This window comes from Muntiacus reevesi, chromosome 18 (genome assembly GCF_963930625.1).
Source record: "Muntiacus reevesi chromosome 18, mMunRee1.1, whole genome shotgun sequence".
Taxonomy (NCBI): domain Eukaryota; kingdom Metazoa; phylum Chordata; class Mammalia; order Artiodactyla; family Cervidae; genus Muntiacus; species Muntiacus reevesi.
The window spans coordinates 44,116,107-44,132,816 of record NC_089266.1 but is presented as its reverse complement, the minus strand read 5'-3'; the positions used below and the strand labels follow the sequence as shown (position 1 = coordinate 44,132,816).

The window sequence follows — 16,710 nt, the reverse complement described above, 5'->3', positions numbered from 1 at the left end:
AAGGAACAGGTGAATTTTAGTAGTATATTTTATGTAACCTAATCAATGCTCAAAATATTTCAACATATGTGAAAAGGAAGTTGAGCAAAGAATTTTTCATTCTTTTTTCACCTTCTTCAAAGTATTCTGGCTTGTTTACTTTTGCAAGACACCCCAGTTTGAACGAGCCACATTTCCAAGGGCTCACCAGCCGCACGGGGCCAGCAGCCACACCCTGGGCAGCACAGGTCTAGAGAAGTCAGCAGACGTGCTGAGGGAGCAGAGGACAGGCTCTGAGCTTCTGGCCTGCCCACCCTGCTCTGGTCCTGGGTCCTTGGGGAGAGTTTTAAAGCCCTTTACTGAAGCACAACTCCTCCTCAAGTACAACTATACACAGAGACACCATACTGAAACATGACAGAGAGTGGCTCGGGCTGGAGTTGGCAGCTAGAGCCCACCCCTTCCTCCCAGTGGCCCCAGAGTCCCCATAGGAGTCTGAGGAGCAGGATGAAAATCAATGCTTTTGAACAAGATCCAAAAAAACTAAAACTAAACCACAACTGAATGCCAGCATTCTCCAGGCACCTGCCCTTCTGTTACCTGCATGTACCCCTCCTGCCGCAATCACCCGCGGAGGAAGCACCATGCTTGCTGTGCAGGTGAGGAAACAGACTCAGAGGATGTTACAACCCAAACCCCATGTCCTCACTGGACCACGAGGCCTTGAAAAAACAGATAACTGAGCCCCCATCCTCATTTCAGACCTCACAGACCAGCATTCTCACCCAAAGGCCTCCACTTCACCCTGGCTCTAAAGGTCTCCCATGAAGCACATTTGAGACAGCAGAGCTCTGTCCAGTCTCGAGGGCTACATTGACCTGTCTGGACTTGATCAGAAGCCCTCCAGCACTCAAGAAAGGACACTTTTTGAAAAAAAAAATTGTTTTTATTGGAACTCATCTGAACATCAGATATACCTGGTGTTGGTTAGCAAGAACCGTTTGTACATTTGATATTGATGGTGCCAAAACCAAAACAGTGACTGAACATGATGGGGAAAGATGGTGAGAACAAAAACCTGATTTTGGAGAGGAAAATAAAAGCCAGTCAGATTCAGTGAGGATGCAAAACCTGGTACAACAAAATCCTTTTACAAAATATAAATTTATTACGAAAACCTGGAAGGATAATCTGAGAAAGGGAAAGAAAGATAAAAGGAAGGCAGCAGGAAGGAAGGAGGCAGGAGGAGAGGGAGAGGAAAAAAGAGGGGAGAGAAGAAATGAGAGGAAAGAAGAGAATACAGCTGAGCACAACAGAGGCGCAGAAGCTTACCTGCCCAAATGGCATTAAAGCCTTGCTATATAATCTCATCGTAAGACAAAGCATGCGGAGAACAGTGCTCTACCTCCCATCCGTCCCATTTCAAAGAGGTAAATAAAGACGCTCCCTGGGAGGGGGACATGAGGTTGCTCAAAAATCCAACAACGAAAATTGAGGGGGGGGACCCACACCCCACAGTCTCATTTCCAACATCCACTGTTTTAAAAAGGAATAAATCCATCTGACAGCAGGAGAGGAGCGGTGGGACAGGAAGAGAAGCTGAAGGGTTTCAGACAGCCTAACTCCCCTGTGGGGAGAGGAGGAAGGAAGGGAGACATGGGGTGGTCATCTGGGGCGGGGGGTGCAGGGCGGAGGGGAAGAGGGAGAGACAGAAAAGAGCAGAGGAGGGGGGCAATTAAAACACTGACGTCTAATCTAGTTTACTGTGTTAAAAAGAGCCACATGCACAGCAGGCCCCTGAGGGCCCACACTGCTCCCCGTGTGGCCACGAGCTCCAGGCCACGTCCCATTCCTTCCCAGGTCGAGCGGAGCCGTGCAGGCGCTGCTGCTGCTGTGGTGGCGGCGGCGGGACCTTCGGCCAGTCTGCTGGGGCCACTGTTGGGGAAGGGCAGGCGGACGGGCCATATGGCAGGGGACAGAACACCGAAACGCCTCATTTTCAAATAAAAAAGAAAAGAGCAGTCTATACACAGTTGTTTGTTTTGGTTCGGTACAAACAGAATAAAAAGTCGTTGTTTTGATGGTCAGGCAAACACCCAATTCGGAAGAGGAGGCAAGGTGACGCCCAGCGGGTGGGTTAGGAGCCCCGGTGGCTGGTGGAGCGCCTGGCTTGGCGGCCCTCTCCCGGGAGGCAGAGAGCACAGCTTTAGGTAGTGTAAGCCTTTTTCCTTTTATTTAGAATAACCTTTTTTTTTTCTTTTTCTTTTTTTTTTTAAGCAATTTCCCCACTCCCAAGTCAGGCCAGTAAAGATTACATGAAAACTGGCACACCTATCGGCTGGAATACAGATGCACCAAATGAGGATTTAAAAACTTTCCGAGCGAAAAGTAGAACAGAAAGAAAAAAGAATCTCCTAGCATTTTCCCCAAAGGTTTCACTCTCCCGCCACACACACTCTCCAAAGGACCGCTACAGATCCAACTCTGCAAGAGAAGACAGAGCAGTGTCAATCGGGGAAGCCGCCCGCGAGGCCACCGGGAGGCGTTCAGTCGCAGCAGGCAGAAGACAGCGCTGCCCGGGCCGGACCCGGCACCAGCACTCACCTATGTCAGCTTCTTGGCTTTGTTGTAGAGGGAATCCACTACTTTACTCATGTTCTGAATTGTTTCCAGAGCAGCTTCATACGTTTTATCTACTGGGGGTTCATCGAAAATAATCAAGACACCCTCCCCCTGGTCCAAGATCCCTGCAGGAAACACAAGCAAACCCAGGTAAAAGCAAGGATTAGACACACAAGCACTGGAGATGCAGCCCACTCCCTAGCTGCCTCACTTTTCTCCAGAAAGGAGGGGCAACAGAAATCACCCTCCTGTTCTATTTGTGCATGTTTATTATACGCACTCATCACAGGGATGAGGGGGGCAAGGGTCCCAGGGCACCACCAAGGGAAACAACAGAGCATCGTCGTTCAACGTCAACAAGAGCACGATGCCTCTTCACCACTTCATCACCTCCACAAGCCCCCTCGCCCGTATGGCTCCTACTCACCATGAAATTTCTTGTCAAGAATCATCTGTGATAATTTCCTTTCCACGTCGGCCTAAAATCAAAGCACATGATTAGGGATCAGCCATCTACTGACAGCACAGTGACACAAAAGTCTTGCATAAAAGGGTCTCAGGACAAACGGCCTGAAACAGCCACAGTGCGGCTCCACCCTGAGCCCACGGCCCCCAGGCCCCACTGAGCAGTGGGCTGGGGAGCTTTGCAATAAGGCCTGGTAGGTGTCAACAGGAGCCCCTCCACGCGCGCCCTTCCCCATCCCTACCCTCCAGACAAGCTCAGGACTCCTTACCTTGGAGAGTTTGATGAGGCTAGATATGTGTTCAATCTAAAAGGAAAGGTAAAAAGACACCAACATGGAAAGGTTTACTTTTGCCTCTAATACTGGGATGAGGGTAGCGCTCTATCTTGGATCCTGGCTGAATGTCAGGGCCAGATCCTCTTTAGCCCTGCCTGGTCCATCTGCCTACCCTGCGTCATTACAATGATCACACTCCTGTCCCGCATGCCCAGAAGAGAGAGCATCTCCCACATGCATGGTGACTGCAAGAGCGGGGAAGAGACTGCACCGAAAACAAGCAGGGGCGACCTCACCAGCCTCCACCCCACAGCACCCCTCTCCTCAGCTCTCGTTCCCTGTCATAAAAATCCCAAGCTCTTAGGGGGTCTCCTGCCTACTCCCAGGCATACCCTTGGTAGGGAGTTCCCATCTGGATGAGTGTGGGAAGGGAGGGGGCGACGGGGAGGAAACTGAGCCAGAAACCCCCTCCCACCAGAGAAGAGCTGGAGTCCCCAGGAGGTTCTTACCTGTACTCGGGAAAAGGGCTCAATGACCCGGATCAGGTTCTGCTCCAGTAAGTTATCATACAACTTGGCCAGGTGTGTGCTGATGATGGGGTCGTCCCGGAGCTCCGCCCGGTAGTCTGTCAGGGCCTGCCGAGACAGCAGAGATGGGCACAGAGGGCTGAAAGTCACACTACTTGCGGCTTCCTAAGGAGGGTGCTGGCCCCTGTAATTACACACGTGACCCAAGAGGTCGGGAGGGTTTGGAGAAATGAAGGAACCGCCATGAAGGCAGAAGACAAGGAACACGAAGAAATGAAAGGAGCCTACCCTAGGCGTCATGTTTCTGTCTGAAAGCCTCACACTGAGCACTCCAACCATGCAAGCACCACAGGCAGCCCGGCTTACAAGCCGGATTCACTGCACAAGCAGCTCTCAGTGTGCTTCACAGAACAAATACGGCCTCCGAGGCAGTGGGAGCGAGGGAATGCCGATGTCAAATAATGGGAAATGCGGAATTCCACAGCTAGCTCTTGGCGTTTTATAAGAAACATCAGCATAATACAGCTGCAGGTACCAGAAAACAAGGTCCCTTTCTAATTGTGTTAGTCCTAATGTTTCCCAAATACCTGATCACGGTCCTTTTTTTTAATCCCTGCTAGAAATGTTCATCCAAATTTGGGGATAAAATGATCTAGACTTTTTGTTTATTCATGCATGTGGTCTATTTATCCCTAGTAATATTCTTCAGCATCCCGCCTCATTTCAGTTGTGCTATAAAGTGTTAAAGGAAGCAAGCAGATCAAGCCAAGTAAGGAAATGAAATTGACAAGAAATCTCAAGGAAGATGATGGACCTTGGGGACAGTCAGAGAGCCACAATGTCTAGTTTCTATTTTTCTTCCTGGATCTAGGTTTGTTTTTATTAAGTTGGTCTTTATACTCAGATTAACAGGAAGGAGACTCAGAAAAGTATAAGTCTTGCCCTACTGCTTAGACAGGTCTTTCTCCCTTTCCAAACCTTCGCAAACATTGAGTGAAAGGCACGGGAGGCTAAGTAAGCCTAGAACTTCATCCTAAGGAAGAGTCTTTCAGTCCAGATGCACACATCAAAACTGATGTCCACAGAGGAGAGGCAAACCTGGCGTTTCTGGAGCTGAAGGAACATCTACGACCATGTCGCATGCTGCCTGTGTCAGACCCTGACACAAGTTAGCGTGTGACTCAGGCCTTCTCTTTAAATCCCAGCTTCCCCAAGCATAAATCGCAGGTAACAGGTTTGTTGTGAAAAATCAAGTGCAAGAAGGATGACAAAACTTTGAAACTGAAAGGTACTCTATATAAATGAGATCTCACAACTCAAGTTTCAGTGTACAAAAGTGCTTAACTACTTCTTGGGGGTGGGGAGAAGAGTTGTTAACTTTGGGTTTCTTAATGTTTACTTGTTTATGTTAGCTGCACTGGGTCTTTGTTATGGCACAGATCTAGTTCCCTGACCAGGTATGGAACCTGGGTCCCCTGAACCCCCTGCATTGGGAGTCTTGGCCACTGGACCACCAAGGAAGTCTCTACTTCTTGGTTTTGATACTGTACTATATTTAAGATGTAACCATTGGGGAAAACTCAGTGAATGGGACGGTGAGATCACCTTATACTATCTTTACAACTTCTTGTGAAACTGTAAGCATTTAAAGATGAAAAAAAATTTTAAGTACTTAAATGCCCCTCCCCTCCACCTGGTTCCCTACCAACCCAATGCCATGCTTACCTTTTCAAAATCTGCCAGTGATCTGTTCTTGCTCGCCTGAGCCACACACTTTAATGCTTCTGTCTAAGAATAAAGAGAAAAATAGTGACAGTGATCTATTCCGCACACTCACATCTCCACAAGTCATAACAAACATGATACATCCACACAACTCCTGGCTGTTAAGGAAGAACCTGCCCCGTGACTTTTCTTCTCCAGAGGCCTGGGAAGAAAAGCCAGGGGAATGGAATACCACTGTGTGCCAACCAGTTTCCCTCCAAAAGCGGAAGTGATGTGAAGGTATTAGGAAGTACAAAGTTTTCCCAAAAAGCGAGGCTTTGATTAAAGCATTCTCCAAAGATGAGAAGCTGAAAGGGAAAATGGCCAGAGAGGTGTGAATTCTTCCCCCTCCTCCAAGACTCCCTACCCCTACCTACACCCCCAGATGCCTTCCTGCCCTGAGACTTGATCACACCTTGTGCTTTACCAAAACTCACTCTGCTGGGTTTGGTGTGGGACATAGGCCAAGATTTACTTTCATTAGGACTGAGGCATCAAAACTCTACATATTACACTGAATGTTAAAACCCCAGAGTGATGAAGGTATAATCAAAGGTTGAGGGACAACCTCTAATCTGGTTATACAAGACACCTGACCAAGCTAGTAAGCCTGCACTCAGCAAGAAATCTACAACATTCATCATCTGAGAGGTGGGCCTGACTCCTGCTTGAAAGCTGTCATCAAGGTACAAAGAACAAGAAAGAACTCTGGTACCAGCCTCTGTACGTAAACAAGGAAGGTAGTGTCTTCTACAGCAGACTTTAAAAACGATGCAAAACTCATCATTAGTAGAGTCTGTTTCCAGCATCTGTCCTACAGACCGAAAAATGATGAGAACAGCCTGAAACTCAGAGCCAGATAACCCTTCAAGTCTGACTTCACCAGTACCAGCTACCTGCCCTTGTGTTCTGGACACTTGACCTCTCTTGGCCCACCTCCTTAACTCTAATGCTAGATATGACAGTGAGTCTTTCACTACGGTAATATATCGTTTTGGTCAAAACAAGGAACTGATCTGAGACTTCTTCTGATGAAAAGTCAATTAGGGCTATTTGTATAGATGGAAGAGATCATCTGCAATGGACATTCCGTCAAAGATACAGTGAGATGGCCAACATTTCTGTTGTTTAGAGACAACTCACTCAAAACCTAGAAAGACTACTTTTACTTCCCAGTGATAATCAAGCAAAATACAAAGTGATGATGCACACATCTGAGACATCACCTTTACACAGGGCACTCTTACCTACTCAGGCGTAAAAGGCATCTCACACAGGGCTACCAACCACCAAAGGTCTCTTCATGACCACACCCAAACTCAGGAAATGAGTGGAAAGGTACGATGTGAGAAGCCCTCAAGTGAGCCATCAAATCCTAGTTTCTGCACCAGGCAATCCAACCTCTCTGAAGGACAAGTGCACCAGACCTTACCCGGCTCCACTGTCTTGGATAATATTATTCCACACATTAAATTTTCAAGTCCTGCTCATAGGAGATATACTTTCTGGTTGAAGCCAAATGCAACCTAACCCCCTATAAATGCTACAGTTCAATTCTGAGTTAAGTCCCTCAAACCACCTAATACCCACAAGAGCACCAAACAATGACTTTTCAGGCCCAGAACTAACAGTACAGGAATTATACTAAAGGAGCTTGATCCACATAAGCGGGGGAGGGCAGAATGAAAAGTAGAATGGCGACCTGAAGGGCACAATATCGATGAATACCATGACTGACCACACACTGCCTCAGAGTGAGCAGAGATCAGAACTGCAGTCAAGGCATCCCCTACCTGCCTCCCTGCATACCGAAGTGCAAGCTTCCCGCTCACCAAAGCCTGGACATCTTCTGGGCTAGAAAAAAAAGACAGACTTGGTAAATTGCTCTAGGATGCTATGTTTCTAAGTATATGTTTAGGCAAATTTCTTCTTCTGTGAAAAGACTCTGCCCACAGAGGTAATCAGCCCCCACCCCTAAATCCATATGCCCCTGACACCATAGGAACTAGGCTTTCTCCACTCTGGGCTCCCTGCTGAAAAGCAGAAAAACTCAACTTAAAAAAGAAAGCCACAGTGGGACTTCTCTGGCAGTCCAATAATTAGGACTCAGAGTCCTAATTTCACTGCTGTGGCCCCAGGTTCAACTCCTGGTTGGGGAAATATCCCACAAGCTTCACAGTGTGGCCAAAAAAAAAAAAAAGCTATGCTGAACCTACCAAAAGTAATAAATCCAGGAGGCAAAATGACTTTATAGATCAAATCCCAGTATAACAGATCTTTTAAAAACACAAGTTCTGTTTAATCCCAAGATCCAAAAAAGAATCCCAGTCAGTATCTCATGTATTCCCAAAATAGAAACGTGGAAAAATTCCGTAGAACTCTTTATAAAACATCGAGCTGTCACACTCGCCGCTGTCACCCTTTTTCAAACCTTTCCCTCACCTCTCCTTTAACCCCCCCATTCCGGGAGGCCTAGTGGCTGGTGCTGGTCTATAAGCCATTTCCTGGCCCTCTGTCCAGTGCTCAGCAACTCTCTGGACAGAAATGCAGGGTAAGGAGAACACTCAGAGGGGCTGGGAAGGCTATTTCTCAAATCTGTCTCCCCAGTTCTAAAAGACGAGGAAGAGTGCTCTAGGATTAGCTCTGATCCTCCCACTCCACCTTAAGTACCCCACAAGGTGGCAGCCACTGCTTCTGTAACTGGCCAATCTCCCTGCCCAAGTTATCCTGCCACGGCAGAAAATCTCAGACCAAGGACCTGAGTGCTCATACCCCCAAGTTAACGTGCACCTACGTGTTCAGCATGATTTTGCACAGCAACATATACTTCAGAGATGTGATGGCCTTGGGGCTATCGATGGAATCATAACCCTCGAAAGCCTCATAGAAATATGAGTATGCAGTTTTCCAATCCTTCTCCTCTGCTGCATGGATAATACCTGGGCATTGAAAAGAAAAGGGTAAGAACCATATGAAGTAACAAAACCATAAAATATCACAGCTGGAAAGGGCCTCAAAAATCTATCCCAACTTCATCTACTTGTTGATGTGGTCAGGGAAGAATAAGAGACCTGCCCAAAGCCACTGCCATCTAGTGGCAGAGCTGAGATTAGAACCCAGGGCTTTGAACTCCCAGTTCAACGTCATCTACCAATATTAATTCTAAACGAGTTAGAGACCCAACTAAAGGGGATCCTAAAAACCACATATGGTCCTCATGCGTCTCATCGCCACAGCAGTCCCACTACCCTTTGGAACCTCTAGACAAGGCCATGTTCACTCTCCGTGACATTATCTTCACAAGGCAGAAAGGTGACCCAAACATCTCTTCCTGCTCTGCCCAAATTACTGGTTTTAATAACATCAACCATTTCTTTCTGATAACTTTTCTAAGCTTGACATTTTTATATGTAAGCAGCTTTCATGAGAGGGAAAAAAAGAAATCCAACCTCTTATATAGTCTCATTCCAGATATTGGTCATTTACAATTTTATAGATGTACTTTTGCTGTGATGCAGTCAATACATGAATTTCACATAATGCCAAATTCATGAACTTAACTGTAAACAGTTAAGCAGTATTTCTTTAGGTTGATATGCTACATACTTTATCTAACCAATTCTCTGCTGTTTAGAAGCTGGGTTGCTCCCAATAAGCCTAACTTTGACCGAACCTGCAATTATTACCAACCTATGCTATCACTTGGGATGACATGAAAAACAGTACTTTCTAGCTTGAAAGACATCTAAGCCTAAGATTCTCTATATCAGTTCTAAGCCTGCCTCAGCCCCATCTACCTCAGGACTTCCCAACTTATTCACAGCAAGGTACAGAAGAAAGTACTCAGTATTCTGGAGTAAAAGGATGAAACTGCTCATACATGCCCCCAGGGGATCCATGTTTCAGATCCACCTGTCATATTCCTGTGTGCCTGGCACACCAGTTGGGAACTTCCACTTGATAACCACTACTGAGTGGTATGTGCCACACCCAGGGCTTTTATTTTCCCAGAAAGCCTCCCGTTTAGCAGCCAAGGAATCAGGCCCTTATACTTAACTATAGAGGCGTGGGGACTTCCCTGGTGCCTCAGACAGTAAAGAATCTGCTTGCAATGAGGGAGACCTGGGTTTGATCCCTTGGTTGGGAAGATCCCGTGGAGAAGGGCATGGCAACACACTCCAGTATTCTTGCCTGGAGAATACCCATGGACAGAGGAGCCTGGCTAGAAACAGTCCACGGGGTCGCAAAGAGTCGGCTATGACTGAGCAAGTAAGCACACAGAGGCCTGGAGAAAACCCAGCCTCCTCTGTAGCCAAGGAGACTTCCCTCAGAAATATCCAACAAACTACTACTAACACTGCCAAATTCAATGAGACAAATGCCCATTTTTCCTTCCCTCCCCGTCCAAAGCCAGAATAGACGAGATGAAAAGTAAGACTGGTATTAAAAAAAAAAAAAGTAAAATAAGGCCCAAGAACTGGTATACTGCATTCTCAAATACATGAGCAAATGTAGACCACATGAGGACTATAACCATCACAACTGGCATAGGACATTATTTAAAAAAAAAAAAAAAAAAGTAGCCTGTTACTCATTCAACACCAATATTAACAAGGGTCCACCACTTGCTAAGCACTGATATAGCTGTTATAGAGGAAATAAATATGAATAAGGTGCTGAAGCAACTCACAGTCTCACCGCAGTCATCAAAACAGACACAAGGAGATTAGTATCATAATACGTACCAAAGAATATACACTCCACAGGGAAGTCCAAAGTGAAGAAGGCACTCATGAGGGTTTATAAAGGAGACATGCAAGCTGGATCTAGAAGGATGCATGAGACTTTGTCAAGGGGACAAGATGGAAAGGGAACTAGAAGCAGAGAATACACAACAGCAGGAACACGGGAAGTCACTTGGTGACTAGGACTGAAATCAAAGATAAGCGTGAAAAGAGTGCCTTCCCTTAGAATGCACTGTTAAAGAGGATAATGCAGTCACTGGATTTACATGATCAGATGTGTGTTTCCAAAAAAATGAGACCAGTAAGCAAGATGGATTGGGAAGTGATAGGGACGTTTAGAGTAATGAAAAGACCATGCCAGAGGTCCAATGGCAGTCATGACAGCAGTGACTGTAGAGATGGAAAAGAAAAGGCAGATGTGGAGACAGACTCAACCTCATCTGGTGACTGACTGGATATGAAGGGAGAAGAAGAGGAAGGGAATCCAAGTCACTCCAAAGTCAGTAATTACACCACTAACAGAAATAGGAAATGCAGAAAAGAACAGTGTGAGGGGAAGAGTTAGATAACAATTTTGGTTTTTGACGTGCTGAGATTCAGATCTACAGAACATTTAGGTATCGAATTCAGAAGAAAGACACTACCAGAAATCTAGGTGAGGAGACCATTTGTGTGTTACGGGGCAACTAAAGCCACGGAAGAGTATGAGATGAGACAGGAAAAGGGGAGACCAGGAAGAGACAAGAACTATGAAAACAACACTGGGGAACACCCACACTGGAGAGACAACAGAGGGGAGAGTGACGAGGACAATCAGCCAAAGCAGGACCCAGAAGACACTGCTGTCAAAGAAGGCTGCCGTGTCCGACAGTGCCCCATCTCCACAGAAGTCAGAGATTACAGGGGATTAACTCTCTTGCAAGGAATCAAAAAAGACACCAAAGTAATGATATTCTTCCAGCTTTCCCAATAAGCTTGACAGAAAAGGAGAAGACAGCAATTTTAAAAGGACAAAGGACTGTGGTTTTTTAGCTGGGGTACTTCAAAGACTGAGGAAGATCCAAGTGGAGACAAAAAACTGGACTTAGAATTGGAAAGCTGAAAACTTATAAAGGCAGGTAGAAGGATCACACTTGGTAACAGGTAAAAACAGACAGGGATACAAATTCTAGGGAGGAAAGAGAGATAAAGAAGGTGCACATAAAAACGGCCTCCATCTGCTCTGAGAAATATGATGCAAGTTCATCTCCTGCCCATGAAGAAAGAGCATAATGAACAGCAGTGGCTTAAAGAAAGTGTCTATTTTGGTCAAAGCAAGGTCCTGTGATAAGAGCTTACACTCACCATCTCATTTACTCCTCACCACCATCCTGTAAGGAGGTACAATTATCATCACCATTTTTCAGATGAACTAAAGATAATTAAGTAACTTGCCCAATCACACAGCTAGAAATTCGCAAAACTAACATTTCAACCTAGAAAAGTCATTTTCTAGAGCTTCTGCTCTTCCCCTGAATGACAACACATGGCAGGTGACATGTACGACACCTAAGAGGCAAGCACAGCAGCTGTTATCTCCCTCTGACAGTTTTATGTGAAAACAGAGAGTGCAAAGAGGTAACACCAGGGCTTAAACTAGCCCTCTGCCTCCAACCCCAACACCCCTTCAATAATAATAATAAATCATAACTAATAAAAGCTGCTGACTGCAAGTATCCTACTGCCAATCCATGGCCTCCCAGCCCAGTTCCCACACTCCGTAAGAAGGCAATTCACTACACTCTCCTGTGGGGGTGGGGCTGGGGTCCTTTCCTCAGCCTTGACATGAGGTCCTTTAGAAAAGTCTAGCATGCTTTACAGAGGTCTCCAACTGTCAAGAGAGGTGGGTTAGTGCAGTCCTGGAAAGAAGTGCCACCATCCTGAGGAACTGACAAAGATGGAAGAGAAGGAAGACCTTTTTAAAACCTTATGTGAGACCTCTCTAGGATGCTGGTGCCAACAATCAGGTTGCCTGGTCAACCACAGATAAGCAAGTTCTTAATATAATTTAGGCAGTTCACACCAAGTGAAGAGTAAGGGGGGCAGCTAGTTAGAGGGGTAACCTTCCAACCGGTTTCCCTGAGGAAGCCTCAGCCAAAACAGCCAATTTTATTCTTCATCCCCAACTCCCCATTCCTTCTACCTGTAAGGTAAGATGAGCTTCAAGAAAACATCCCACGAGTTTCTAAGGGTGTTACCTGACTGCATATCCAAGGTGGCCTGCAATTTAGGGGGGCAGTAAATGGCATTTGCTGTGGTTCGAGCAGAGGTTAAGGCAGCTCGGGCTTTTGGCAGGTTGCTCAGGGCATGGTAGGTTTTGCTTTCTAAAAGCTGTACTTCCACCAAAAGGGCTTTGTCATCCATCTTTTTCAACTCCCGAAGCAACTGAGAACCTAGAGAAAGAAAACACAGATACCTCTTTGTTAGCCATAATCTTAATACTTTAATACCATACTATTTCCCTCTCTCACCCTTATAAGAACACTCAGGATAAAGAAACCTGCCTGAATTCAAAAAGAGGTTATCTATTTACAAGATTTAAATTTTCTACTAAGGTGTTGTCTTCCAAAAGAGAAACACAGATCTCTTTGAAGCCTTTCTGCATACAAAAGACATCACAGCCAAGAATCCTATGAGCTTACTCCTAAGATTCAAATAAAGGAGGAATCCCCACCCAGAAAATGCTGAAATTACTTATCCAGTTCAGACAGGCACCTGATCTCACTCTATTCCTGTCCAATAATCCTAAGACTGCATAAGAAACATGAGGCACTAGGGCTGGTGGGGAAAGCAAAGAGATTAGGATATACTAATGTTCTCCAAATCTCCTTCCCCAGGCTCAACATCATTAATTTAGTCATTAGGGAAATGTAAATCAAAACCAAAATGAGATACTACTTCACACCCACTAAGATGGCTAAAGTTAAAAACACTGACAATATCAACAAGTGTTGGCGAGGATGTGGGGAAATTGGAACTCTCCTCCATACATTGCTGGTGAGAATGTAAAATGGTGTGGCCACTTTAAAAAGCAGTTTGAAAAAAAATAAAAAGCAGTTTGGCTGTTCCTCAAAAGCTAAAGAGAGTCCTATATGCCAGGAATTCTACTCCTGGGTATATACCTGAAAGAAAACCATGTCCACATAAAACCTGTTTATAGCAGTATTCATAATAGCCAAAAAATGGAAACAATCTCAGTGTCCATCAACCTGATGAAGGGATAATATGGTACAATGGAATCTTATTTAGCAATAAAAAGGGATGAAGCACTGCTATATGCTAAAACATAGATGAATGCTGAAAACATGCTAGAGAAAGAAGCCAATCACAAAGACCATACACTGTGTGGTTCCATTACAGGAAATGTCCAGACTAGGCAAATCTACAGAGACAAAACTAATTAGTGATTGCCCTGGGATGTGGGCACACAGAGGAGGAATGGGGGATTAAAAGGAGTGACAACTGATGGATACAAGGTTACTTTCTAGGGTGATGAAAATGTTCTGAAATCAGACAGTGGTGACAGCTGCACAACTTTGTGAACAGACTAAAAATCACTGGCTGTACACTGTTAAAGGGTGAGTTTTATGGTCTGTGAATTATCTCTCTATTAAAGCAGTTTTTTTTCTTTTAATGCTACTTGTTAGAACCATATGAAAATAGCACTTCTGCAGGATAAGAATTACATACTGGCAATTTTTCAACTTAATAGATCATGAAAGTCATGTTCTTCTACCTGGAGAAAATAGTCCAGCTATATCCATTAATTTTTTAAAAAGCAGCAAGCAAAGATTTAAGGGTGTTTAAAGGCCAAAAGAAGCCTTTAGTTGGCCCATTTCAGGTTTCCTATATGTATTTACATCCAATTAATTTTTTTATTTTTAAAATTGATTTTAATGATAAACAGATATAGTAAATGTAACGGTCAGTAAATACTTGCAGTTCCACCCTTTTGTTCCCTAATGTTGACAGACAGTTTCTTAGAACTTCTAAATGCCACTTTTCCATGGCAGATTCAGTAACTGTAAGCCACTTTAAATCTTCTAAGCTATATGCAGAATATAAATTATTAATACATAACTAATAAGAGTACCCAGGTTCAGAATACATTCATTTAGCCAGTTAAGATGGAGGAGGAAATGGCAAGCTGCTCCAGTATTCTTGCATGGAAAATTCCATGGACAGACGAGCCTGGTGGGCTGCTGTCCATGGGGTCACAAAGACTCAGATATGACTGAGCGCGGGTGCACACACACATACACAGAGCCAGCTAAGACACTTTACTAGCTTCCACCAGCTTACTTACCCAAATGCAATGCTTCCTGGTACCTCTTGGTATCAAAGTACAAAGACACCAGTCTTGCCTAAGAAAGAGAAAAGGCATTGACTGATGGAAAGGGGAGAAAAAAAGCCAAAGAAAGAAATCAAAGATTGACAGTCACAAAACTGTTACTGCTGAATATTCAAGTCCTGATGATAGCATCAAATTCAGCCTAAAAAAAAATCATCTAGCCCATGACATTATCTCCTATTATAGCCAGTAACTAAACCATGTTGCTGCTTACTTTTCTGAGCTAAGCAGCAGGTCGGTATCAAAGCTTCAACCAGAGCAATTCTCATGAGCAGGTCTACTACCCATCATTTTGGGTGCATGGATAATACACAGCTGCTGAAAATACTTTTGATCAGGATGGTGCTACTCATGTTCACAGTCTGTCAAATGTCTAGAGACCTGAAATCAACACTAACGCAGCCACATACCTCCAAAGCTTGGCGTAAGAAAGTTCTCTTCTCTGATTTGGCCCATTCGATGCACTCTAAACACAACTCGACCTGCAACAGGGAGAGACAGTATATGCAACATTATGTGCTCACGTTCTTCCCACAAGCCTTGCTTGGGAGAACAGCTTCATTTCCTCCTAATGCATTACTATCCATGTTTACTGTCTCAGGAGCATGCCTCAATCATAGTATCTCAATATGTATAGCATAATGGAAAATCAACTTGGCTTTTTACACACAGAGTATATTTGTGCTTAGACTGTGTTCCTTTGGAAAAGAGCTTTGTCTTCAAGATTCCTCATCTACCTTCCCAGGAGGAACCCAGGCTACATAGGCAGTCCTGGAATGTAGAGTTAGTTCTATAATGGCTGAGACTTTTTTTTTTTTAGTTCTACCACTTTATTGCTACCAACCCATTTCCCTCCACCCTCGTGCACACATGCTCAGTCATGTAATCCCATGGACTTCAGCCCGCCAGACTCCTCTGTCCATGGACTTTTCCAGGCAAGAATACTGGAGAGGGTTGCCATTTCCTTCTCCAGCTGAGACATTTTTAAACCAGAAATTTCTCCTGAATAGTAACAGTAATGTGTTCACATGAATATATCAGTCATAAAGGGGAGAAATTCTCAGTCTAGGCACAAGTGTCTTACTCTTTCAATAGGTGCTTTTAAGATTCAAAAGGCCCAGATGACTCTTCCCTTCCAGAGTCTACAAAGCGCAAGTAACAATTCTCATCACAGTATAGCAAACTTAGCAAGTATGAAAGTGAGTAAAAAAAATTAAAATTAGCTTAACACTTAAAGGGGCTTTTTAAACTTTTTATAAAAGAACTCTGAACTCCCAGTTCTGCCTGCTACCCAAGCAGTAATGTCCCATGCAAAGTGACTAACTTAAAGAAGTGTTCTACGCCAGGTGGTCTACATGCCATCAGGTATCCTTGCCACAGGAGCTCTGACAAGTACATATTAAGTGCTGCAGGTCATCTATCACTTCTGTTACTGCGAATTTATATTAAGATTCATAATTAGAGCATAAGATAAAAAGAAACCAAGCTTTCCAGAAAACTAACTGGTAAAATAAAGCTCAGTAGATAAATGAATGACTTTACCTGGTATTTGGAAGACTCATCAGCAAGTCAATGAACACTTTATATCTCACCGGAGGGGGCCCCCTAGTGGCTACTTAATCCCCAACTCTATAAACTCAACCACCCTCATGAATTCTACAAAACTTGAAATAAAAGCAGGCCAATCACAATTTCAGTTTTGAGTTCTGTTCTAAAAGACTAAAATCAAAGTAAGATTTTTGTTCATACATGAATGGAACTGAAAATATTTTGTTGAATATTTTTAGCAACAAGAATAAAAGTCTTTAGTCCTCCGTGTTTTGGGGGACTAAGAAATGCTTACCAACAGTTTTACCCAGCAAGTTTGACAATGCTGAAATGAATGCCTACACCTGATTCAGTAGTCTGGAAAAAAAGGTTGGCCTCTCTGATATATACCCCTA

The 16,710-nt window shown here is 44.4% G+C and overlaps 1 protein-coding gene across 1 annotated transcript in view; it reads right to left on the bottom strand.

Moving 5' to 3' along the window:
* Positions 1–903: 903 nt before the first annotated feature.
* PSMD11 (proteasome 26S subunit, non-ATPase 11) overlaps positions 904–16,710 on the bottom strand; it is a 28,414-nt gene continuing 12,607 nt past the window's right edge. Inside the window, exons 4-14 of the mRNA XM_065909704.1 lie at positions 15,178–15,249; positions 14,723–14,780; positions 12,615–12,809; positions 8,427–8,571; positions 7,426–7,486; positions 5,594–5,656; positions 3,851–3,976; positions 3,336–3,371; positions 3,029–3,080; positions 2,584–2,726; positions 904–2,463 (exon numbers count right to left, since the gene is read on the bottom strand). Of these exons, the coding sequence (XP_065765776.1) occupies positions 2,584–2,726; positions 3,029–3,080; positions 3,336–3,371; positions 3,851–3,976; positions 5,594–5,656; positions 7,426–7,486; positions 8,427–8,571; positions 12,615–12,809; positions 14,723–14,780; positions 15,178–15,249 (951 nt within the window). The 3' untranslated portion in view covers positions 904–2,463. The remainder of the gene's footprint in view (positions 2,464–2,583; positions 2,727–3,028; positions 3,081–3,335; positions 3,372–3,850; positions 3,977–5,593; positions 5,657–7,425; positions 7,487–8,426; positions 8,572–12,614; positions 12,810–14,722; positions 14,781–15,177; positions 15,250–16,710) is intronic.